Consider the following 25068-nt stretch of genomic DNA (forward strand, 5'->3'; position numbering starts at 1 on the left):
GCCTACGAGCATGATTTGTGTCATCACAACTAGTGTGGAAGCTGATTCTGGTCCAGTATGCAGCTTACATAAGTGTGATGTGGAAACTTGAAGCACACACACTGAGAATGGACTTTTCAGTGAAGTAGGAGACATCTTGTGTCCAAAAGTTAAACTTCTGAAATGAAAAATATTTGCATATTCATATGTTCTGAATCTTTAATGAGGGAGACAGAGGAGATGTCATTTTACAAATTCCTAACTAGGTTATTGAACTTTTTTGTGGAAACACCACATTAGAAACAAATTATTATTCTAAGCAGAGTATTTTTGTATGTCTTAAAGCATTTCTGGAGGGGATCTTTAAGTTATGAGGAGCGCCTTTTTCTGTGATTTCTAATCAGACTTATAGATTAGACTTACAGATTTGTTTATCCACAATGGACATCAGATACTAAATCACTGGAAAGAATAATTTCCAGTAAGCACGGTCAGTTATGATGTCTGTGTGTTCAGATTTGACTGAGGAGCTGCAAGTTTGAGAAAAAATGTATCAATTGAGTAACAGTCAACTTAATGTGGGAACAAAAAAAAAAGAATATTACTAAACAAATCTATTAGCGACTGAAAATTTGTCGTTGGGTTCGTCTACAGAGACATCAGTAACAAGTCAAAAAAACAGCTCTTCAGAAATAAAACATGGCCTGTGGGAAACTATCATACACACGCATGCATTAAGACACTCACTTTTTATTTAAAATACTGTTCAAACAAATGAAAAAATGGGAAAAAAATATTTTTTATGTAAATGAAATAGGCTGTGCCTTACAGCACAGTCTGTTTGCAGCCTTGTAAAGTTAGCTTGTCACTCAAAAGAGGCAATGGAGGCATCACAGTCAGTTTTCACCTAGCAAATTTTACCTGTATACTGAGGCACAAAGTGTAGAAGCTTTCCAATTTATTCGAATTAATTACATGTTGGTTCAAATTTGTTCCAACCTGATTTTGTTTGAAGTGACATGCATGCACAGAGGTCTGTTTGTTTAGCACTTCATTAACTTTCAAAAATTAAAAATAAAACAGCCACATGAAACCTATGGAAACATAAGTGTCTATATTTTAAAAAAAAAAAAAAAAAAGTCAGATTACATTTCATTACATGATCCCAGTCCCACATTGTTTTGAGCTCCAGTTCAAGCCTGCTTGATCACTAGAGACAGACATCCAGCAAGTTTTAGTTTAGTCCAAATCCTCTATGATACCGTCCATAGCTACAGACAGCTGTGTGGCACAGTGTTTACAGCAGCAGAGTCCCACATTCAATGTCTCTGGACTTGAGTGTCATCATGCACTGTGTCCTTAAGCATTCCACCTGCACAAGATGTTCTGCATCACGCCTCCCTGCTGTCGGAGGGCAGGCAAAAAGGTTTCTCCTCAGGGTGCGACTACATCTCCAAGTATCAGCAAAGATACAATAAGCACAAGACAAATAAAAAGAGAAGAAAAGATGAATCTTCATTTTAAGAATCCTCCATGAGAAATGAAGCTCTGTCTTGATAAACTGTGCAGTCAAATCTCTGTAGATGAGGCTAATCGCAATACTACAGCTGTTTTCTCAGGGGTACTATCTGGATCCTTTTTCAGAAATACTGGAGTTTAAGGCCAACTGGGGGAGGACTGGGTGGAGTTGCGTTTTGAAAATCCCTTGTTTCCCCTACACCTGTGGTGTGTCCCAAAACTCCCAGGGGCCAAAAAACAAACAAAGGCACATTCCCTGGGTGGGGGGGGGGGGGGGGGGGGGACAGGGGTCAGACAGATGAAAAAACAATTGTGGGTCACAGCATCCAGAAGACCAAGACTCCAGATAAAGCAGACAGGAAAAGAAAGCAGCAGGAGACTCCTGAGCTTCTGTCCCAGCAGACCAGCAGATGAGAGACAGAAGATGTAGGTGGTCTTTTTACCAGCAGACTTCTCTCCACATATTGATGAGAAAAGAGTCTGAGGTCAGATCCCAGAGCACTGGAGAGCCAAAACTGAAAGTTACGTGTCAGAGACGGTGGGGGTGGGTGGGGTTTACATATAGGAGAGTGAGCACCAGAAAGTTCAGACCATTCATGTCAAAGTATTCAATACTGAATGTGAGCACACTGTCAGTACTTTTTGACATTTTGTGTTTGAATGTGTATGTGTATATTGTGTGTGTGTGTGTGTGTGTGTGTGTGTGTGTGTGTGTGTGTGTGTGTGTGTGTGTCTGTTGGGGGGGGGATGTTAATAAAGAGCTTCAGAGTTGCAGCTCCTGGGTTTCTTAATCTTCTCAATGTTCTTCAGGATCATATCATGAAGAGTCACCTAAAAGCAACAGAAATGTTATGATTAGCACTGTGCTGTCTAAAAAAAATAAGCTTACATCTGAATTTACCATTTAGAATTAAAAAGTTTGTGAAGTTGCTGACTGCCAGAGTTTGGGAGCTTCATTATTATTCAGCTCTCTGATAGGACTGCTTGATAGGACCCAAACGCCGATAGAAGGTAGGGAGATTCCGAAATAGACAACAATCAACTTTGGAAAACTCGGAAAGCTGAGTGACAAACAAGCAACACAGAAAGGGAGTGCAGGAAATGCCTACAAAGAGTTACATCTTCAACTAGAGAATATTTCAGCCTCTGCTCTCTCTTATTTTCACCTGTTTCTGGTTTCTCTTGATGAGGTTGTTTGAAGATGAAACCATGCATTGCAAGACGCATAAACAGTTAAATCCATCACGTGTGATGTGAGAAATATGGGTGATTCCACGTGATTGCAGCAAAAAGCAAATCAGACTGAATTTTATGTGAAACATCTGGCAATGTGTTGGTGAAGCTATAGCCTCATATAGGCTGATGAGCTCACTAAGCTTAGGGCCGATACAGATATGATGGCTCAAACTGGTGCATTCCTGGTTTTATTTAGTGGTACTGCTGTGATATATCTTAATGCCACCAGTGGCAGCACAGTGCACTTCTACTGCTGCATCCTCTTGATTTGACATGTTTTGCAGTGACTTTAATGAAAAAGACCCTTCCAAGTCAGATGAAATCACGTTTTTTGCCATTTTGCACACACCTGACTAACTTTTTTCTGACCATTTCGTGAGTTTGTGTTTTAAACATTCTTCCTGTAAGGACATAATAAACCACTGAGTGACTGAAACGTCCTCATGTCTGATCTCTGGAGTACTGTGTCATTACCAAAATATTTTAGTGAAATCTCAATATAGAGCTTGCCAAAAAAAAAAAAAAAAAAAAATCAGTTAAATGATGGATGATGGAGACTCTTTGAGCTCTTCTGAAGTGCATAAGCTAAATGGGCTACAATTATAATGTCACACAACTAGAGCTGCAACTAAAGATTATTTTCATTATCGATTCATCTGCCGATTATTTTCTCAATTAATTGATTAGTTATTTGGTCCATAAAATGTCAGAAAACAGTGAAAAAAAAGCCCAAGATGACATTCAGATATTCAGTTTACTGTCATACAGGACTAAAGAAACCGGAAAATATTGACAAGCCGGAATCAGAGAATTTTGACTTTTTTTCTTCAATAATGACTCAAAACAATGAACCGATTATCCAAATAGTTGGCAATTAATCACTTAATCATTGCAGCTCTACACACGACCAAAGCTTTTCAAGTGGAACTTTTGAGTTCAGGTTCTAAAAGTACCAAGATATAAGCTATGCATTATTTCTATACAACACTCACATATTGATTCCTGAGCTCTGACACAATGATCTTCAAACTGATGTACTCCTTTTCATCAATCTCTGATACGGTCCTCCTGTAGTCCTCCTGCAGAGTGGAGAGGGAAGATTGACACAGATGGTTAATCATCAATGAAACCAAGCATGTTTTCTCACAGAGGAGCTACCTCTGCTAATACACACACACACACTACCCACCACATGAGGGTACTTGATGATTTTGGAGACAAGTTTGGCTCTGGTGATGTAATATCTGGAGATCTGGTCCAAGTAAGACGCAGCCTCTGACTCCACCGTCCTCAGCTCTGCCACTGTCTCTTCCTATAGAGACAAACAGAACCACATGCTGAAAACCCACATCATGGAACAGAAAACAGAGATCTCTTCACACATGATGGACACTGTTTAGTAGTTCAACTAGCAACGTTTTAACACAAAAAACACCTTCTACTCCCTTTCATTTTAATAATAATCATAAAATGGTCCTGCATGATTAACATGCTAGTCAGGTGAGTAGAAACGTGTACTGAGAGGCAGTCTTACATTTCTACTGTTTCCTGACTGGTCAGAACTAAAATACTTTTAAATACTAAAATACGTTTCTATGCAGTCGATGCTGCTATCTATATTATATCCTCATATATCTGAACCTTTTCTTTACATGATGATGATTTTTTTTTTTAATGTGCAACTATGTTGTGGTTACTGCTATTAGCTTCATATACCATACTGATCTTCTATAGTCTTCTTTAACCCTTATATACTGTTCATATTCTGACCCTTCACAGTATCTGCTCATAATTAGTCTCTATACCAAATTTCTGCACCACAAATCTATTTTTCATTCATAAATACCTCAGTCATTAATAAATGGGTGATTAATCCTTAATGAAGCTTGCAGAGAGTGTATTCTTTAGGTGTTACACTACCTGTTATGTAGAAAAAATATTCATAAGCCATCATGATTTCAATGAATAACATTTTGAAGGGTGATTTTTAAATAAATACAGGTCTCACTGAACCCAGAACTCTCTCTACAGTTTGTACAAAAATGTGTATCAGCTGCACAAAAAAAAAAAAAAAAAAAAGTTGTGAAATATTTTCATTTTGGTATATTCTGGATCACTTCAGGAAAAAGTCATAAGATTTCAGGCCTAAAGAAAGGTGTTTAGTGTGTTTTTAGTGCACTCAAATGTAAAAGCAGATCAAATTTGACCTGAACCTGCAAGGAGCAAAAAAATAACTGTTAAATGCTTTCAGAACATGTCTCCTATTAACAAGAGCAAAGCTGATGACGTGTGTGTGTGTGTGTGAGAACACAGATACCATACTGTGCCAAAGTGCCAAAAATATTGGGAACTTTTACTAAAGTAAAGTATCAATATCATACTTATTTCATTACATACTCCATTACAAGTAAAAGTCTTGCATTCAAAATTGTCCTAAGTAAAAGTACATTACAACAAAATGTAAATTAAAAGTACTAACAACAAAATGTACTTCAAGTATCAAATGTAACCACTAGGTGCCATTTAGAGTGTTACATTTATCATATATTTGAGTATTACTGCTGAAGAATTAATGTCTAAGTTGCATTTTAATGTTGTCAAGATAAAGCTGCTAGGTATATTATTTAACCTATAACTATTTATATTCATATATAAATATTCATACCTATTCACTATTCATATTTCACAAACTCATGATATGTTTTACAACTAAAGTCTTATCCTGAAAGTTAGCTTAATACAGCTGTTAAATAATGTAGTGTATGTAATGTATGTATTTCTGGAGTAGAAGTATAAAGTATAAAATGGAAATATTCAAGTACAAGGACCTCGGAACTGTACTTAAATAGATCAAAATGGGGGCATAGCACGTTCTTCCAGTTTTTATTTTGAAATTTGTTGAATAACTCTACCTCCCTTGAAATGTGGTTTATTGGGAATCTACGCCTCAGTGGTTCCTTTTGATTTATAATACATTATATTGTATGTTTAGCAATATAGCATAAAGTTTAGTTGAAATAGTTAGTCTTGTTGAAATATCTCTAACCATTGCTCCAGACGGGGTGCTTTGGTCTGAAGACTGACCTGTATGGAGACTCCAAAGTTGTTTCCATCTTCAATTCTTGGGATGAGCAGCTGGACCCACATCTTAACCTGACGAAGTGTAGAGACATATTAATGTCAGGGTCTTAAGTATGTTTAATAGTAAATGGCTGTAAGAGCTGTAAACATGAATCATATGGACTGACAGGTAAGTCATTCATTAGACGGTTTTGGTGATGTCATCCTGCATCATCGGTCAATTATTTTCTCAGTTGACTGATTAGTCGTTTGATCTATGAAATGTCAGAAAATGGTGAAAAATGTCGATCACCGTTTCCCAAAGTCCAAGGTATATCCTCAAATGTAGAAATACAATAATTAATCAATAAGTTGTCAACTATTAACTGTTTTGAGTCATTTCTTAGGAAGAAAATTTCTAAAATCTCTGATTCCAACTCCTCAAATGTGAATATTTTCTGGTTTCTTTACCATTTTCTGAGTTAATGGACCAAAGACTAATCTATTAATCGAGAATATAACTGACAGATTAATCGATAACGAAAATAATCATTAGTTGCAGCCCTACTCAAATGTCTTGTTTTGTCCTGACCAACAGTCCACAACTCAAAGATATTCCATTTACTATCACAGAACACTAAATATATCAGAAAATATTCATTTTTAAGAAGCTGGAGGAGAGAAAATGTATTTATTTTTTCTTAAAGAATGACTCAAAACAATTAATCGATTATCAAAATAGTTGGGGTAGTAGATTAATACTTTCCCTGGACTGTGTGTGTGTGTGTGTGTGTGTGTGTGTGTGTGTATGTAAAGAAAGACTTACAGTGTTACACTTTTCAATCAGTGTCCTGATCTCCGGTTTGACTCGTTCAATCAGGTCCATCAGCTTGGTGTTACATTTCATCATCCCCTCTGGCATCACCAGAGTTTTGGTTCCCCCTGGAACCAAACACAGACAGCTCACAGTCACAAACTCTCCCTCTCATCAAAGAGTAATGTTGAGGCTGCTCTGAGCTTCTCACTCTCTGCTGCATGATTTGGATCAATAAAAAGCAGCAGTGTGCAGCAGGTTTGGGGCTGGTCCCAAACCTGGCAGAGACAGGTTTTTTGCGTATTCAGTAAAGGCGCATAAGACATTTGCTTCATCATTTCAAGCAGGTGTTACAATCGATGATTGACAGCTCAAATATTAACATGATGTGTGGATGAACACAACATTCACTGGGCTCTCACTGGTCTAGAGTTGGCTAGTATGATTATATACTGTATACCATGAAACAAAGGGAAAAAAGAGCACTTAAGACTTATTAGCAGAAATAAATACAAAAATTAATTTATTATCATGATTTGGGAGCATACAGAAGAGAATCTTTTGAAATTTGGTTCTTATTTTTACCTTGCCAGTTCTCATCAGCCACTCCATCTTCTAGTTTCCTCTTCTTGGTATTCTGCAGTGCACAAACAGAGGAAGATGTTTCATTGTTTTTACTCAGAGCCACCATGAGGTTGACCGCTTTGGTTCCAAGACTACTGGATGGATGAATTGTCAGGATGAATTGTAATAATCTTGGTGGTCTCTGACTTTTCATCAGGTCAAAATGTTTGTCCTATTTGTCCAGTACTTTGGTTTATGACTGAATACCTGCAGAACTAATGACATCCTCACCTGTCAGCACAGATAGGAGTGATTTCCTACGTCAATAAAGTTGATTAAATGCTTTTACTCCTAGGTCTAAAATTAAGACCAAATATGTGTCACTCTAAGAATCTTCAGCTTGATCTCATACTTTGAGGTACTTGATAAATACAAAGATCAGTCAACACTGCATAAACAGGAAATTAATCAGGGTAAAAACAGGAACATGAACAATGTCTACTGACATACTTAATGAGAGACATCTGAGGCAAAAACAGGAAAATACATATATTCCAACATTTGTTAATTTTTGGTTTCATCTTAACATCCTTTTAAGTCACAATTTAGGTTGTGACACAGGAAACCACACTGCTGCTGACTGCTATCGGGGGCGAGGTGCACTGAGGTGTAGCTGAGAACCCTGCAACACTTTTGATGACAGTGTGAGAGTAAATGAGCCGTTCAGTTTAAAGGTAATTACTCTTGAGCCTGAAAATAACAAGGTTGCATATCTCTGCTACATTCTCATTTATTCACATGACACTTCCCAGCATGAGGGCAGGAATGCAGGTGCTGCTGGAGTCATCACATCAACCGTTAACTGTCTCTCTGTAAGCATAAGAGTCTCTGTTGATGCTGGTATCTGCTAACATCTTAACTGCTGTAACACTCGCCTGCTACATTCAAATATCAACCCATAATGCATTGTGATTATGTAATAGGCCCAAATAAATAACAGTTGTATTCTTTTACTCTCCATGGGATAGTCTGTATTGGCTAGTAAGTCAGTGGGTAAGTGGACTCCTAGAATAATGTAAATGTGTGTCTTAGTTTACATCCCAGTTACAGTATGTGTGTGTAGCTCCTGTTTTACTGGTTTACATGTCTGATGACTTAGTAAGAACATCCTGTTTGCCTGTTTTTCTGTGGAGTCTGTATGTTTTGTATTAATCACCAGCTCAACTCATGATTAAAACTGTGTCATGTTGCATAACTCACATGTTCTCACTGGTACAGTATGGCAGTAAGTCAGTGTTCAGCTACACCTACAGACACTACATCATTTCATGCATCATTGTAACAATTATCATTGTGTGTTTTATACTTCTGAAGCAAATGTGTTCTATGCTATTTTCTGCAATATCCTATAATAATTCTAGAGAGTGCAGGCTGTCTTGTTCTGTTTTCACCACAAGGTGGCACTGCTCTCCTTGGGAGCAGGTTTAATCTGAGACCACTGCCTGTCACTGCAGTGTTTATTTTCTCATTTACAGATTACACAATCCCTATTCCTGTTATTACCATTTCTGTCATTCCTGGTAGTATTATTAGCTGTTAAGTGTGCTGTCATTTTATGATTAGTGATATAATTTTCCTTGTGTGGTGAACATGATATTGCACAGCATATTATAGTTCTACTATTCTATCTAATATTGTTTATTTCCATTATAACTCATACATTGTCATTTCTGAATAATTTTCACATACATTCACACCCATACGCTCACTCAACCTAAAAATACAACAATACTGGACTGTAAAGGTGGTCGTGTACTCCTTCAGACATGCTTGTTGGACAGTGGAAATGCCCATTAAACCCCCCCTGTGGATAATAGGGGGCTGTGCACGGCCATTTCTGTAAATTTCCAAAACAGACAAGCGGACATTCAAACCTACTTCACGCAGTGATTGGTCAGCTGTGAGAAAGGAGTCAGGGTTTCAACCTCTCTCTCTCTCTCTCTCTCTCTCTCTCTCTCTCTCTCTCTCTCTCTCTCTCTCTCTCTCTCTCTCTCTCTCTCTCTCTCTCTCTCTCTCTCTCTCTCTCTCTCTCTCTCTCTCTCTCTCTCTCTCTCTCTCTCTCTCTCTCTCTCTCTCTCTCTCTCTCTCTCTCTCTCTCTCTCTCATTTTTCTTCCATGACACAATGATTAGCATCACTTTTCATGTCAGCAACCAATTGCAACACTATGACTGCCTCCCAGGAGAGACTGTCTCCTGGAGAAGACCGTCCCCCTCCCCTCCCTGTCGCAGTCGGCTTTTCACACTACATTTAGATGAAGCCGTTCAGAACAACTGTAAACACATTTGATTTCTGACGCGGTCGGACAACACGTCATAAGAACCAGTTCTAAATAAATCAAACTCTCGGCATTGTTCATATTGTCACCGGATTTAGTTTTAGTCTTCTGAGAAAATGTATGAGTTGAAGTCACATTTCATTCATTTTATTATTGTTAGTTTTCCTCGAGTTTCATCAACGAACGCTTTCCTAAGTGACATTTTAGTCTCATTTTCAGCCTGCGTTTTTAATTTTTGAGGTTGTCAAATTATTCTAAGGCTGCAGTTGTCGCCATCTTTGTTGTGTACAGTTACCATGGTTACAGGGTGTTATTATCTGCTATTCAGAAGTTATCAGAAAAAACACGGTTTATATCAGACTGCAACAGTGTCACTGTGCTCTGCAGTAATAGAGCAGACTGACTCAGTAAATACAGAAGTCATTAAAAACTGACTGACTGTTTGAACAGAGTCGATCATTCTGTGCATTATTGATGAAAGCTGTATACATTCTGTCACAGTTTTCATTTTTAAAGATTTCTTTTTATTCAGTTGAGCTTGACCCAAATTCCACACTTGTGGCCTTCGTCTGACAAGTAAACACCAAGTGACTTTAGTTTTGTCCTTTTTCATTTTGGAAAAAGCTCATTAACAAGTGTGAGAAGTCAACAGTTTTCATCAAAGAAATCAGCTTTGCCCTCCCGTGCAATGGCTGATGTTGCCCAATCCATGACTGCACTGCTGGCAGACAAATATTCACTGTTGTAGTGTTGTTTGGATGTTAGATGATCACTGATCTACACCCGACAGAACACACTGTGGACTCACCGTGTCCAGACCATCATGACTGTTAGTGAAGAGAATTGGCTCTGGGACTTTGAACTTGATCTCTGAATGGATTTCTTTCAGGTCAGTCACATTGAGAATCGGCTCCTGGATACAGACCACATTGAAGAGGTTGAAAATAAACTTGTGCGCAAAAAACAACACCACGACAAAAAAATATATACTTATATTACATAGCCCTGAAAATGCATACGAACACATTTGAAACAGCTACTTAAATAATATAAATATCTAAAAACAAATAAATAAAAATGTTTTTATGAGGAAAATAATTAATTATTATAATTCATGTTCAAAGGCTTTTACTTAAAGGAATAGGAATACACTTCTTTGCTTACTGGTAGAGAGTTAGATGAGAAGATTGATATGAAACTGGAGACAGCAGTTGGTTAGCTTAGCTTAGCTTAGCTTAGCTTAGCTTAGCTTAGCATAAAGACTGGAAACAGAGGGAGACAGCTAGCCTGGCTCTGTCCCAAGAAAACAAAATCCACCTACCTCATCTAACTCTTGTCCCGAATGTGACCAAACGTATTTCCCAAAATGTTGAACCTTTTCTTTAATGTATTTGAATTGTGAAATGAGTCCTGATGGTCACTTACCTTGAGAAAGTTATCCAACTCCAGAAGTTTTTGAGGGAAAACACTGGCGACCAGGTGCTCAGCCTGCAGTGGCAAACAGAAGAGATCATTACATGATAAAACAACACAGTCAACGCATGTTACAACGCTAACATGTAGCACAAACTGAACCAAAGCAGAGAGAAAATTTTAAAAAAAAACAAAGACAAATAAATATGTTGGCTTGGCTGTATCGTTTAAGATACTCACCTCACTGGTGATCTGCGCCCTGAATGTCTCCACCTGTGAACAGATTGACGGGCATTTAGATGACCTCTTTCATTCATTAATAATTCACCAACACTGTCACACACTACCTATGTTTCCAAATTGGGTTACTTCTAGTCAGCAGAATGCCTACAGAAATTTGATCTCAAAATCACAAATTTTTTTGTCCATATGCTCCTCACGTTAGGGCGGACAATTATTTTCCTTATTGAATAATCTGTCAATTATTTTCTTGATTAATCAGTTAGGCATTCATCACAGTTTCCCAAGGCCCAAGATGACGTCCTCAAATGTCTTATTTCCTCTGACTAGAAGTCCCAAAGCCAAAAATATCCAGTTTACTATCACAGAAGACTAAGAACACCAGAAAATATTCACTTTTGAGGAGCTGGAATCAGAGAATTTGGGCCCTTTTTTCTGGAAAAATGACTAAGTGTTTAATTAATTATCAAAACAACAAAATGTCTTAATCGACTAATCATTGCAGCTCTACTTCATTTGAGGGGTTCCAGTGCTCATCTGCTTCTTTTTTATGTTTTCATTCACTGTGATTCAAAATACATGATATAATATGGGGTATGCTCCTTTTTTAAATAAACTTTATAATTCTACAAATGTCAAAAGAGCAGAAAATACTTACACACACACACAGCACAAAAAAGTATATAGCCTATGTATACTAAATAATACATACACAATCAAATATAATCAAAATAAATTTTAAAAATGTAGGCCTATATATATATATATATTTTTTTTTACTTATAAATGATAAATAAATGACCATAAAAAGACATGTAAGATAAGTTAATATGTAACACTAAACAAATAAATAAATAGAAGAAGAAATTTAAGAAAACGATGAAATTACACAGTTGTCTGTGTCAGTATGGAGGCCATACAGAGACAAAAGCAAAAAATAAAATTCTAGTGTGCTCAAAAACATGTCAGCAGAAAAAAAAAAAACCTTTTGCACATGTTTCTTTAGCAATAACTTAACAACTGTCACGCCTGGCTGCTGTATAAACAGATAATGAATGCTGATATGTTAAAACACAGTTGTAATAATATGTCTTCATAGGAGAAGGTATCATTTTTTGACAAATACCGTACATTAATAAACACTTATAATGTTCTTACATCTGCTTATAACTACATTACAGTGTGTTATAAACTATTTTTATACTGCTTATTAGGGCTGCAACTAACAATTATTTTCATTATTGATTAATCTGTCGATTATTTTCTTGATTAATAGATAAGTTGTTTGATATAGAAAATGTGGGAAAATGGTGAAAATGTCAATAAACGTTTCTCAAAGCCCAACTTGCAGCGTAAAATGTCTTGTTTGTCTAAATAAACAGTCCACAACCCAAAAATATTCAGTTTACTGTCATAGACGACTAAAGAAACCACAAAATATTCACATTTGAGACACTGGAACTGAATTTTAGCATTTTTTCAAAAACAATCCTAATCAAAATGATGAATCTATTATCAAAATAGTTGACGCTTCATTTTTTAAATTTTATTATTAATATCATTATATTTTTTTGTTCTGTTGATTAACTAATCGATTAATCGACTAATCGTTGCAGCTCTACTGCTTATAAATGCTAAATTTTAAGTGTTACCAAAGAGTTACACACATAAAGTTGGTCTGACTGCGTTTTATACCAGTTCAAATTGAGACCAGCTCACATTTTAAAAAATTTGCTTTAAAATGTTCTACTATTAAAACGTGTGAATACATTGCTGGAGCTGAGCGAACAGCTCACATGAGGTGAGAGGAGTTATGAAAATAGAAGTGTGAGCTAAAGATGAGAAGATGAGAGTCACAGACACAGCGAGGTGCAGCTGACAGTCCATCACACAGCAGCTCACACGCTCTCACCTGGGCTTTCAGCTCACTGTGGACCTTCAGAGTGGAGGACATGGCGTGGAAGAAATGCCAGAAACTGCTCAACTGTCTAGTAGCAAAGTTTAAACCTTTCCCCGACTGCTCCAGCCACACGGAACCGCGTCCCCAATTCACGGACGTAATCAAAAAGCGCCACGCAAACGCAGCATGCTACGGGTGCGTTTGTTTTCTCGACCTGGAGAGGAGCGTGAACATACTGTGTCTACAGGACGGTCAGAGATATGGAATACTCGCTCACCCGCACGAGCCGGTGCTTAACACCCAGCAAACCTTTATCGTCGCTCGTGTGACATCATTTATTAATTAATTAATTTATTTATTTATTTATCTTTTCTATTGCAACATTAAATTATCCAATAAGGTGTAAAGGAAAAGTACGAAATCAATAAAAGCAAACAGTTTAAATGAAGTAATAAAATAAAACACTAAGTGTCTCTTTTCAAAATATTTAGAAAAAAAAGGTCCATTGTGCAATATACATTGCCACATGTTTATATAATCTGAAGGCACTTTTATATTACACATTACATATTATCATGATGGTCGTTTTCTAAGATTTAAAGAGAAGTCTTAATTTAATTTTAAAAGCGGTTTGGAGCAACCCTTAAAACTATTTTATGTCCATAGGATTTATATATCACATAGTTGTTGCAAAACTATAAAAATTCCTAGTTCCATATGTATTTATTACTTTATTTCATTAGTCTTTCAGTCATTAATTTACATTTTCATGACTGACATCAAGCACTCAATGAAATGTGAGACGAATGGAGCAGGTGTCGGGTGGATAGATGAGTGAGACAAGGTTCAAGAGCATAGTTTAGAGGAACTCAATAGGAAAGTGGCAGTAACTTCAACAGCACACTAAAGAGTACTGGTAGGCATCCAACTGCTCTATGTGATCATTGTCAGATAGATGAGTCCATAGAGTTGTAATTATAGACTGTAATAAATATGAAAAGGAAGGACTGACAGATGACAGAAGAACTCAGAGAAGTAGAATTCATGCACTCAGTATAAAAATTGTAGTGAATTTCTTCAGTGGAATGTGCTTTTTTTTCTGTTTTATAGCCAAACAGGATTCATGATTAAGATTTAAAGGACGGGTTCAAAATTTGTCAAGTGTTTCTTAAAACAACAGTCAGGTGCCCAAATGAACATTGAATCGGTCTTTCTTTTCTTTTTCTTTTTTCTTTTTTTTTTATTCATGTACAAACAAGCATCATCTGTTATTGCTTCACAAACAATTTTTACATTTTTTTTTCTCTCCAGTATGACCTCACCCCACCCCTCTCACTCATAATTGACTTGGAGCTCTCATAACCAAGAGGTGCATGTACATAAGCTGGAGCAATAGAGCCTACAGTGTATACATACAAGGATTTATTTAAATAAATATGAAAGAAAAAAAGAGTTTAAAAATAGATTTTTCTTGCTGTAATCATTCCTCCTGTTCATACTGACCATTAGAAGACAGGGGACAAAATCCGCAGTCCTCCTTTTGTGCAAAAATGTATTTAAAGTTTATCTGAAGCTAATATGAAGCTTCAAGTAGATATCTTTCAACGTTACAGTCTTTTTGTTACTATACTTCCACCGCAGCTCAACAGGGAAACACTGTCTGAGGAAACACAAAGAGGGAATTTGATGCTAAAAAGACTGTAAATGTGTCAGATATCCACTCGATATGACTAACTCAGACTGCTGAAGCCTCATATAAGCTTCACATCAACTGTTTTGTTTTGTTTTTTTGCACAAAACGACTGTGTGGAATGTTTACAGCGAGGAAAACCCCTTTCACTGTTCACATAGACGTCCAACTGTTGTTTCAAACACACTAGCATAATTGTGAGCCTTTCCCTTCAGTTTTAACCTCTGGTTCAGGCTCCATTAGGTGGCGATAGTGCTCCTGAAACGATAGTTGCAGCCCGCCGTTTAAAAACAACAAGAAGAAGAATGATGGCGGTATTTTTTCATAGCTTTAATGATGGCATTTTTAGCTTTTTTCAGAGCTAAACAAACTAGATAAGTTTCCCCCTTTAGCCGTAAACGCATGCAAATAAAAACAACAAAAAAGATGAATAAATAGAAAAATATAAAACCTACCGGAACATTAACCGGAATTTCCGGTTTGTGCGCCGCACTTCGTTGCTCAGACTAAACTTCAGGCAGAACTTACTGTCTATAATCTCGATGTGTGTGTTTCAGACCTTGCGGCTCGTATCGATTCATGGAGGGTTATTCATTTTGAAGAAACACCGAAGCTGACTTAAATTATTTCTTCAGGTGCTTTTTATCGGACAGTGCAGGAAGCAGAGGCTGTGAGGGAAGAGGAGGAAAGTCTCCCTGGAAGTTTTCTGCAGTGACTTTTAAACTATGGCGAGTGAAGGAAACGGCATGTCAGGTAAGGTTATACATATATATGTAAATACATACCGTAACATTCTTGTTTTTCATAGCTGTATTGTTCTATGACCCGCGGCTTTATCTATAACAGTATTATAGCGCGTAACGTTAATGTTAACTCATGTCCACTAATGTTGAGTTCATTCCTCCACAGATGAAAGGATAGGAGAAGCCCTCATCAAAGAGTAAGTTTCATTTTTCTTTTTTTAAAGCTACTTCATCATTTATCGTAAAACTCTTTTACACAATGATGAAAAAGTAAGTAGTGAAGTTTCACTATTATCACCATAACCAACATGGATTTGAAGTTATTCTTTATTTTAAAATGAAGACATTTAGTACACTTAATATTAGGACTAGTATTCATTTATATTTTTATTATCATCAACAGTCCAAAACCTAAGAATCTGTCATTTAAAGATTAAAGAAACAAAACAAGAAAAGAAAAGAAAAGTGAATTATCACATTTGTGAAGTGAATATATCCATATATTCTTTACTTGATCAATAGATTGAACAGTTTATCAATTTTCCGATTTGTTGTCAGTGTGATTTTTGATCAACTAAACAATTAATCAACTAATTGTGTCAGCCCTGCTTAATATTACCCTTCAGTTCAGTTCATGGATTAGTTTAGAGAATGTTGTTATAACGCTAAAATCATTTACTATCAATCATTTTCTAGATATGACACCTGGATGGGTCCATATGTAACATTGTATTATATCGCATGTCTTATAACTAGAGCAGAAATAATCATTCAGTTCATTGATGGTCCAACTACACAAAAGTAATCAGCAACATTTTTGATCACCGATTATTCATTTAAATAATTTTTCAAGAAAAAAATACCCCAAATTAACAGTTTCCAGGTTCCTTAATATGACAAGTTACTGCTTTTCTTCTTTCATACATAATAGCACAGTTTGGAGTGTTACAAATATAGGTAAATCATTTTCATTATTTTAAATATAGAAGATAATTGTTAGTTGCCTGCCGAACTCAAAACACCTACAAGTATCAGTTTCGTTTTACAGTAATAGCTGTGAACCTCTTACAGTAAATCACGCTGCCCCCTGAGTTGTACCTATGTTGTAACATGTACCTTAGAAGTGTTGAGGGTCAATGACGAGTCAGACACTCTGTACAGGAAAAGGTGTGTCAGCCTCCAGAATGCTTAATGATTCCTGTCATGCATGGCAATCAGCATCATCTAGTAGTATTTATCTAATCCTTCATCAGCAGAGCTAGTCTAGTTCTGGTTAAAGTTTTACATCACCAGCATGTAGATTATTAGCTTGTGATAGCACTGTTAGCCGTGTCCCATTCCATACAGCTGCACACTCTGACTAAAAGCAGTGTTTAGTGTGTTCATACTGGAGAAGTGACTCAATCAGCATGCAAACTAAAGATTGCCTCATTTTTGAGTGTGCTGTCGATGTACTCCGTTGTCCCACAATGCAATGCAGAAAGGAAATGCAGGAGATACTCAGGTTGCAAGATCATGGACAACAAAAAATTGAATTTAAAATCTTTGTGAAAAACATTTTTCTTACTCTTTATACACAGTACATTTTTAATATTGTTTGTAATTTGTAACATTGTTACCCGTACTGCCCACCTTCATACATCACACCTCCTTTAATTCTACTTTTATGTTATTATGTATGTGTATGTTTGGGGATACAGCTAAAGGTTACTTTCATTATCCATTAACCTGACCATCATTTTCTCAATTAATTGTTTAGTCAATGAAATATATTTTTTTTAAAAAGTGAAAAAATGCTGTTCACAATTTCTTAGAACTCACAGTGATGCCTTCAATGTGCTTATAATCATGACTGATAACCAGCTCAATATATCACTGCACTACAGAAATGCCAAAGTAGGTTTTAGGTCAATATCAATATTAGTATACAGTACATAGTTTGTATATACTACAACATATTTATCTGCTTTTATGAAGTTTACTTTAATTGTCCATTACATAGTATGCATCAAACCACATTGACCCCTTGTATCTTTTTAAGCTCTGAGTCTATTTTTTCTCCTCTGGCACGTTTAGTGAAGCGTTATCTGCAGAGACAGCTGTTTAACAGTTCTCCTGCTGTTTATATGTTCTTATATATTATTAACGGTATCTATATTGAATGATCAGGACTCCCGGTCTGCCTGTGAGCTGCAGGCTTCACTACAGGCAGATTCATCTCACCTCCTTACAGTGGGCGGGGAAATGAATTCAATGAACCAATAAATACAAACTGTGGATTTCTTCCCCCAGGAGCCGACATGAAAACTGTTTTGGTTCAGTAAATTTCTACCGTCAGTCAGCCTGGTGAAGACAGTATGGCTGCTGTCCTCTCAGCTCATCAGGCCACTGCTGCTGACAGACAGCTGGTTCTGTGGACAGAGACGCTGAACGCAGGTCAAAGTTGATGAAGATTGAACGGATAGAGCGCTTCAATAGTGCTTACACGCCGCTCACGTCTGGCTTTCTTTGTGGATTCCCAGTAAAGAGAAAGTCGTCTTAGGTTAAAAGAATCGCTGCAGAGTTTGACATGTGACAATAAAAATCACATCAATAAATAAAATCAATGAAAGCACATCTGCAAACAATGAACTGACTGTATATAAAGTAGTTGAAAGTAGCTCCACCTCCAGCACTGATGCTTCACTATTAATAATCTAATGATGTCATATGTATATATATATATATATATATATGGATTTAGTTGTATGGATGTTGCTTTGTTCCCACGTTGGGCGTCTGTGTTGTAACCTGTCACTTCTCTCTGCAGGGTCATACAGGAGGAGCTGAAGGATTTGCTCATAGAGGACATCCCACCTCTCTCTCCGCTGGCTGTGGAAGTAAAGACTGAGCAGGAGCAGAAGATGGTGACCCAGCTGGGCAAAATGATCCGCATCATCGGTGACAGGGTCCGAGACGACAAGGAGTTCCAAGAGTGAGTATCTCAAACACTTAATCTCAGAGTTTACAGATTATATGTGGGATAAATGCTCTGAGGTTTTCTTATTTTAAATATATAAACATTTCATCAGTCACTCTGTCCTCTGCTCTTGTCTTTTGTCGCAGTGCGATAGACGGCGTGGCTCACGGCTGCGGCTCCGGCTCCACATGGGACAGATTCAAGATAGTGGCAGACAAAGTCTTTGAACATGGCATCACCTGGGAGAGAATCGCTGTGCTCTTCTATGTGGCCGGCAGGCTGGCTCTCCGGGTGGGTTAGCTTCCTTTTGCTTCACATCAGAATGGATCATGGGAAAATTTAAAGTGAGAGCCTCAGTTTGTTGATTTTTGATGAGCTTGAAGCTTGTTTTCATATCATCAAATGTCTCTCTGAGGTACAGTAGAACATAAGCTAGTTAATAGTAACTTTGGGCCAACGCTATTTTTAACCTGATGATTGTGTCACTGTAAGGAGGAGGAGAAATATACATATATATATATATATATATATATATATATCCTCTCCAGAGGTTTCTTTATCCCTTCAAGCTTTTAATCACAGTTGTCAGTTTTGCTGCTTAAATGCAGTGTCTCATGATATCTACTGTAGTGACACGATTGACATTGAAATGTTACCACATAGCCTACTGAACACAGAATCTCTAATCGTGAAAGTACATCCTTTAACAAACATGGTATCATAGGTTACAGTAGTTGTTGGCTGATTGGGCAGATGAACCTATCATTAATCAGATGTGCATTTCATTGCTATTATTGTGTTTTGGGACTTGATGGTCAACAGAGGTTAGCTTAGTTCCTCAGATACACCCAGGCCTTATACTGCTCCATTTAAAGGATCACTTCACCCCTTTTTCTCTTTCACATCTAGTGGTATCTTTCCATACTAGTTTTATTCACTCATTCATTCAGTCTGTTAGATTGTCGCCTCCATCTGCAGCTCCATATGAAACTTTGCTTGTTAAGTTGATTTGCTTCCCAAAATATGATGACTGAAAAGCCTTACATTCACAATACATGTAAATCTACAAAAAGTTATTATAGTAGCCCACATTATTTATCCAACTGAGCCCTATACATTCTATAATAGAGCAGCAAAACTGACAGTTTATCAGTGGAAAATCATTTTTAAATCAAATAAAACACAAGACGGTGTAGTTTGGTAAAAGTAAAATCCTGGTATTCATCTTCATCTCTCTGTTTGTGTGTCCATCAGATGGTGGAGGCTCATCTCCCTCAGTCTGTGAGGGAGGTCTTGAAGTGGACCGTGGATTTCTTCAAAAACAACCTGCTGGGTTGGATTCGAGAACATGGAGGATGGGTATGTTAGGCCTTCATTTCTTCTGTCTTTCCGTTATTTATTACAGCAGTGTACTGCCGCCACCGTGACTGACAATATGTGCTCAGTTTCTTGTTATAACGAGAAACTTTGCTCATTTTTGAGAGACGCTCTTCACATTTACACACATGAGGCACAGCAGCATAACTTCATTGATTCTTTAAATCTCCAACACGCTGACAGCATCAGTCAGGATCTAATGTTAATGATTATTCTGTGTTCTTCTACACATCCAAAAGGCCAAAACTAAAAACTGTAGTTAACTAGACAGGACAGAGGAAACTATCCAGGGCAAACAAAATTAAACATTTAGCTTCTGAAATGTTTTTTTAAGACAGACAAGTGAAAAACAAGTTCTGTTCTGATTTTGGTTTAATTTCTATTCCAATTGCCAATTTGAAGAGGAAAATAGGGGAACGGGAAAAAATGAGAAGTGGATTTCATTTTTTTAAATTCACATGAAAAACAGAAAAACAAAATAACGCATTTGTTTATCCTGTTATGAAACAAGTTGAACACAGCTTTTGACAGAGGGTACATGAACCAGGAGGCAGCAATACATCCTCCAGTGCCTAGTCTGCCAGAAAACAGAGCACGTCAGTTGAGTAGGCGGTCCTTCAATGTGGCCCAGGACACATTCACGTTCACACTGCTAGAAGAATGTGGCCACACACGGCCCAGACCACCTCCGAATGTGGTCTGAGCGATTGGATCTCAATGCATCTTGGGTGCGTTCACACCTGTACTTGTGATTGGATCACCCAAGATGTATGTTAACGGCAGGTGTAAACAGGGCCACAGTTCCCAGTTTAGTTCCTGTGGTTCCATAGTTCCATAGTTTCTGGACCTGTATGGTTAAAAAAGGTTGTGTGTATGTGTGTGTATGTATGTGTGTGTGTGTGTGTGTGTGTGTGTGTGTGTGTGTGTGTGTGTGTCCACAGATCAACAGTTTCTCAGAGCTGGCATCATCGTCCATGCAGAGTGGTGTGTCGTTGTTGAGCTCTCGCAGCTACAGCCTCGTCCTCATCTTCGTCAGCGGCCTGGCTGTAGGAAGCTTCATCACCTGGAGGCTGACCAGACAGCTCTGATGCTTACACACACACACACACACACACACACACACACACACTCCTGACGTGGGTCACTATAGTGTTAAGCAAATAATTCTAAGCGTTTATCATGTAGGTGGTCTATGACAGGACTACAAATTGTTTACCAGAGGGTTTATCAACCAACCTTGTCATGTGCCAATCACACATTCCCATGAGATGGTTAAAATAAATGCAAAGAATCATTTGTAAAAATGTGCCTGACCTACTCACTATCTCTACACTTTTCTACCTTCTCTAATGTTCTCTATGCAAACTTGAAAGGGATGCTCATCTTTCTTCATAGAGGATATAGTGGTGCTGTATCATGTTTAGCAGATACTCTGTATTTAGGTCACCCTCAGAGCAATAATGATGTCAGACCTCTAGTTTCACAGCAGTAAACAGGCAGTAACAATGTGGTCTGAATAGGTTTGTGCTGGTTCACACCACCACACTTTGTGGAATTCTGCCTGCATTGTTCAGCTGTAGTGCATCACCACCTGTGACAGATGGACAACACTTTCAATATAGTACTGATATCATTTAAGCAAATTTCATAAACTAAGTAGTAGTTAACAGAAGGTATGTTACCATTTAATATGATTAATTAGAGTCCAACTGAAATTACATTTAGACATCCTTTTTTGCAGTTAAAAATATTGTTTATATTTTTTTATTATTCAAAGGAAGAAAAAAGGGTCTTTGGGGAAGTTAGAAATGCTCATTTTTTATCTCACCTGGCTAGAGGGGCCTGTTGGTGTCTGTGTTTGATTGACAGGAGCTCCAGCAGCGGGAGAAGATAAAAGTAAACAAACTTTTTTTTGGGAATTGTGCCTTTATTTGATAGAAAGTATAGACAGGAAATGCAGAGAGAGGGAGAGAGAGAGAGAGGGAGAGGGATGACATGCATCATTACAAGTCATGGGCAGACACTGTGTCAGGACTGAAGTGTCGTTTGCAGGTACAGTACCAGTCAAGAGTTTGGAAATAAATTCTCATTCAAGGGAATGGGACAGTGTGTCCATACGTTTGACTGGTACTGTATGTTTACATGTGCTGCAGCTGAGCAGCTAATTATCTATCTAGTTAACAGTGCACTTTTCCTCAGTGAATGTTAGTTTGGTGGTTCGTTCATCAAGCTAAGCTGCAGGATAAGATGTGCCTTCATTTTTGAGAGTTAGATAAGGAGACTATAGCAGGAAAGCTTATTCGGATGAAGTGATTTGATTGGCTGTATGGAAACAAGTTGAATGGTATTCTGATGGTTTAATGGAAAACTAGAGTGCACCATCATGAGACCAAAAATTTAGAATATAAATCTCTCTTTTGGTTTTTGATTTTTTTTTTTTTTTGCAAATGATCACATAGGACAAGTGATACAGAGCAGATCTGTATGCTGCAGTAGACAAAGATATTACATTTAATTTCAGTTGGACTTAAAAATGAATATTGAATTGGATAAAGTCACAAAAAATAGTGATAACAATATCATCTCATCAGTTCTTTTAAATATATTTTAAAAGGAGACTGGATCTCTGTTAAGTTCTGCTGAGGTTTGATATTTTTTCAAAGCGGTCCTCAGGCACAAAACATGAAAGTTAACAAATGTTATATATAAAATATATATATATATAATAATTATGATAGTAATCTAAATAATCCATTGTTTTAATACTCCCTACATTTTTAGTCTTGTCACTGCCAACTTTGCATATACTGCCATGAAACTAGACGCCTTAATGCTTTAAACAAAAAATAATATGTTTCAGTGATTTGTTTTGTCATATATTATCTATCATTTTTCATGTGTATTTGCATTTCTTTTAAAACCCCTATCACGTTTAGTCCTTCGAAAATGATGCTGTTAAAATGGAAAATTCATGGTGTAAATATAAATTCCTATAAATCTCTTTATGTTTACTGTGAGAGGTTTATTTGCACCATTAATGCATTATTAGTTTAATCATGACCACTAGAAAAGTTTAAATTATTTTTGAAATGTGAGCATGAAATGGTGTTGAATCGTCTTTGCCCTGTTAATGTCACTGCCCAATACATGAAGTGAAGGAATATTAAAGCCATGAATCTTTAAGTTCAGCTTTGAGCATTTGTTGCCTCTTCTCATTAAAACATAAAGCCACTCAAGGATTGTAACTTTAAAGTGTTTATCTTTCACATTTGTATTTTAAAATGTTTTACAGCAATAGAAGTTAATTGTATTTCAATAACTTGTCTGTCATACTAGTTTCCATTTGTTCTTGGTTTGATCCATATTCCATGCAAATAAATTAGTGTGCATGCAGTAACTGCAACTGGATTATTTTACATGGGCATGTCCAGTTGTAGCTTATCACAGATGTTAATGGAGTACATATATTGCCTAAAAGTATCAGTAAATGTCAGTACAGAAATCACAAACATTTGTATGAGGTCAGTTTCTTTTTACACTGTAAAATGTCCCACTCACTACATATCTTTGTCACATCTCTTTAATAACCAAATGTAAAGGTCCTCCACACATTTTAAATTATATAAAATGATCTGCTTTCAATGATTTGTGTCTGATATGGTTTTTCCACAATGAAAAGTAATCAATTACCTCATTATAAGTTGTTAAAATGATCCAGAAATGAAAATCAAGAATCTGAATAAGCAAATATTGTTTATTTCAAAAGTTGAAATGCTGGCAGTGGTGGAGGAAGTATTCAGATCCTTTACTTAAGTAAAAGTACCGATACAGCACTGTAAAAATACTCAATTACAAGTAAAAGTCCTGCATGAAAAATCCCACTTAAGTAAAAGTACATAAGTATTAGCAGCAAAAAGTCTGTATAAAGCAATAATAAATATGTGTTCTGAGTTTGCCACACCCATGTCAAACTCCCTCAAAAATATACAATTTAAAATAAGCCTTGTTTGTGGGTGTACGACAAGCAACATGAATGATATATTTTGAAAAAAAAAGTAATGTTAAGAGCCATTGTTTAATTCAGCACCTATTTTGTAGATAAATGTGGACTTGTTTCAGTAAAAATGTAACTTAAATGACTAGTAAATAGGAAATAGAAGAATAAGAGCGTAACATGCTGCTTTCCAAAACTGTTACAAATCACTGTTAAAAAACAATGTTTTATGGTGTGGCAATGGTGTGGTTAAGGTCTGGTTAGGTTTAGGCATAAATACCACTTGGTTAGGGGTTATGGTTTGAGTTAAAATGATCACTTGAAACATAGTTTGTACTTCCTCAAAGTTAGGCAAACTTAATTGCCATGGCAACAGTAAACACCGCGGTACAGTAAAAATGGCCCGAACCGTGGTTGAAAACATGACCCTCATGGTCGGAAACTGGAAGCGAACAGTGGTCTCCTGCAGCTAAGTCCCATCTATTTACTAGTCATTTAAGTTACATTTTACTGAAACAAGTCCACATTTATCTAGAAAATAGGTGTTGAATTAAACAGTGGCTCTTAACGTTACCTTTAAATATATATATATATATATATATATATCATCCATGTTGCTTTTCCTACAAACAAGGCCTACATTAAATTGTATATTTTTAAGGGACTTCGACATGAGCATTGTTATGTTCAGAGGCTAAGAGTCTGTGAAGTTGGGTTGTGCTTTCACCACCTTCAGCTAAGTTCCCTTTTTGCCATCTAATTAACTATCTAGCCATGCACCCAACCCTTCTCCTCCTAATAAGGAAGTCACCTTATATTGACGTCATCTGAACTGTGTCACTCCTCCGGGTCATAATTACTACAGCAGCTAGATGGCATCTGTCACTCACACATAATATAACTATAGGTCATTTTTGATGACTGAATTTACAACCTATAGTATCATTTTTCTTGTGAGGACAGGCTCAAGTATAAAGTAGCATCAAATGGAAATACTCAAGTAAAGAACAAGTACCTCAAAATTGTAGTTAAGTATAGTACTTGAGTATATGTACTTACTTACTTTCCACCACTGGTGATTTGTGCAGTTTAAGGTGTAAAAACAACTTCAAATGTTGATCTTCTCATAAGCTCTCAGTCGTCTGGTTTGCTTTCTGCCCCCAGTTGTGCACACATCCTACTGATGACGTTGCTTGGAAACCTGTCTGTTAGACAAATTGTAATACTGACCTGATGGTGGAGCT

General features: G+C 36.9%; 2 protein-coding genes across 2 annotated transcripts; one reads left to right on the forward strand and one right to left on the reverse strand.

The window, feature by feature from the left end:
- Window positions 1-284: 284 nt before the first annotated feature.
- LOC121883473 (proteasome activator complex subunit 3-like) lies at window positions 285-13330 on the reverse strand. Its single transcript, XM_042391757.1, has 10 exons — window positions 13074-13330; window positions 11162-11194; window positions 10934-10996; window positions 10317-10421; window positions 7193-7244; window positions 6620-6735; window positions 5818-5886; window positions 3923-4045; window positions 3726-3812; window positions 285-2328 (listed from the first exon to the last, which is right to left on the reverse strand). The coding sequence occupies exons 1-10, from the start codon at window positions 13113-13115 to the stop codon at window positions 2248-2250; spliced, it is 771 nt and encodes a 256-aa protein (XP_042247691.1). The 5' UTR covers window positions 13116-13330; the 3' UTR covers window positions 285-2247.
- Window positions 13331-15206: 1876 nt separating this feature from the next.
- On the forward strand, window positions 15207-23472 carry LOC121883474 (apoptosis regulator BAX-like). The gene is made up of 7 exons (XM_042391758.1): window positions 15207-15295; window positions 15387-15504; window positions 15661-15691; window positions 18304-18468; window positions 18600-18744; window positions 19708-19812; window positions 20772-23472. Exons 2-7 carry the CDS (start codon window positions 15477-15479, stop codon window positions 20916-20918), a joined length of 621 nt encoding a protein of 206 aa, XP_042247692.1. The 5' UTR covers window positions 15207-15295; window positions 15387-15476; the 3' UTR covers window positions 20919-23472.
- The last annotated feature ends 1596 nt before the right edge of the window (window positions 23473-25068 follow it).

This window comes from Thunnus maccoyii, chromosome 18 (assembly GCF_910596095.1).
Source record: "Thunnus maccoyii chromosome 18, fThuMac1.1, whole genome shotgun sequence".
Classification (NCBI taxonomy): Eukaryota; Metazoa; Chordata; class Actinopteri; order Scombriformes; family Scombridae; genus Thunnus; species Thunnus maccoyii.

What these genes read in the sequence shown, in the direction of transcription:
- LOC121883474 (XM_042391758.1), top strand. Translation starts at nt 15,477, where the DNA reads ATGGCGAGTGAAGGAAACGGCATGTCAG. An exon ending in GGAGAAGCCCTCATCAAAGA is followed by an intron (nt 15,692 to 18,303) that starts GTAAGTTTCATT and finishes TTCTCTCTGCAG; the next exon opens with GGTCATACAGGAGGAGCTGA. An exon ending in TTCGAGAACATGGAGGATGG is followed by an intron (nt 19,813 to 20,771) that starts GTATGTTAGGCC and finishes GTGTGTCCACAG; the next exon opens with ATCAACAGTTTCTCAGAGCT.
- LOC121883473 (XM_042391757.1), bottom strand. Translation starts at nt 13,115, where the DNA reads ATGTCCTCCACTCTGAAGGTCCACAGTGAGCTGAAAGCCCAG. An exon ending in ACAGTGAGCTGAAAGCCCAG is followed by an intron (nt 11,195 to 13,073) that starts GTGAGAGCGTGT and finishes ATCTGTTCACAG; the next exon opens with GTGGAGACATTCAGGGCGCA. An exon ending in TCATCAAGTACCCTCATGTG is followed by an intron (nt 3,813 to 3,922) that starts GTGGGTAGTGTG and finishes TCCACTCTGCAG; the next exon opens with GAGGACTACAGGAGGACCGT.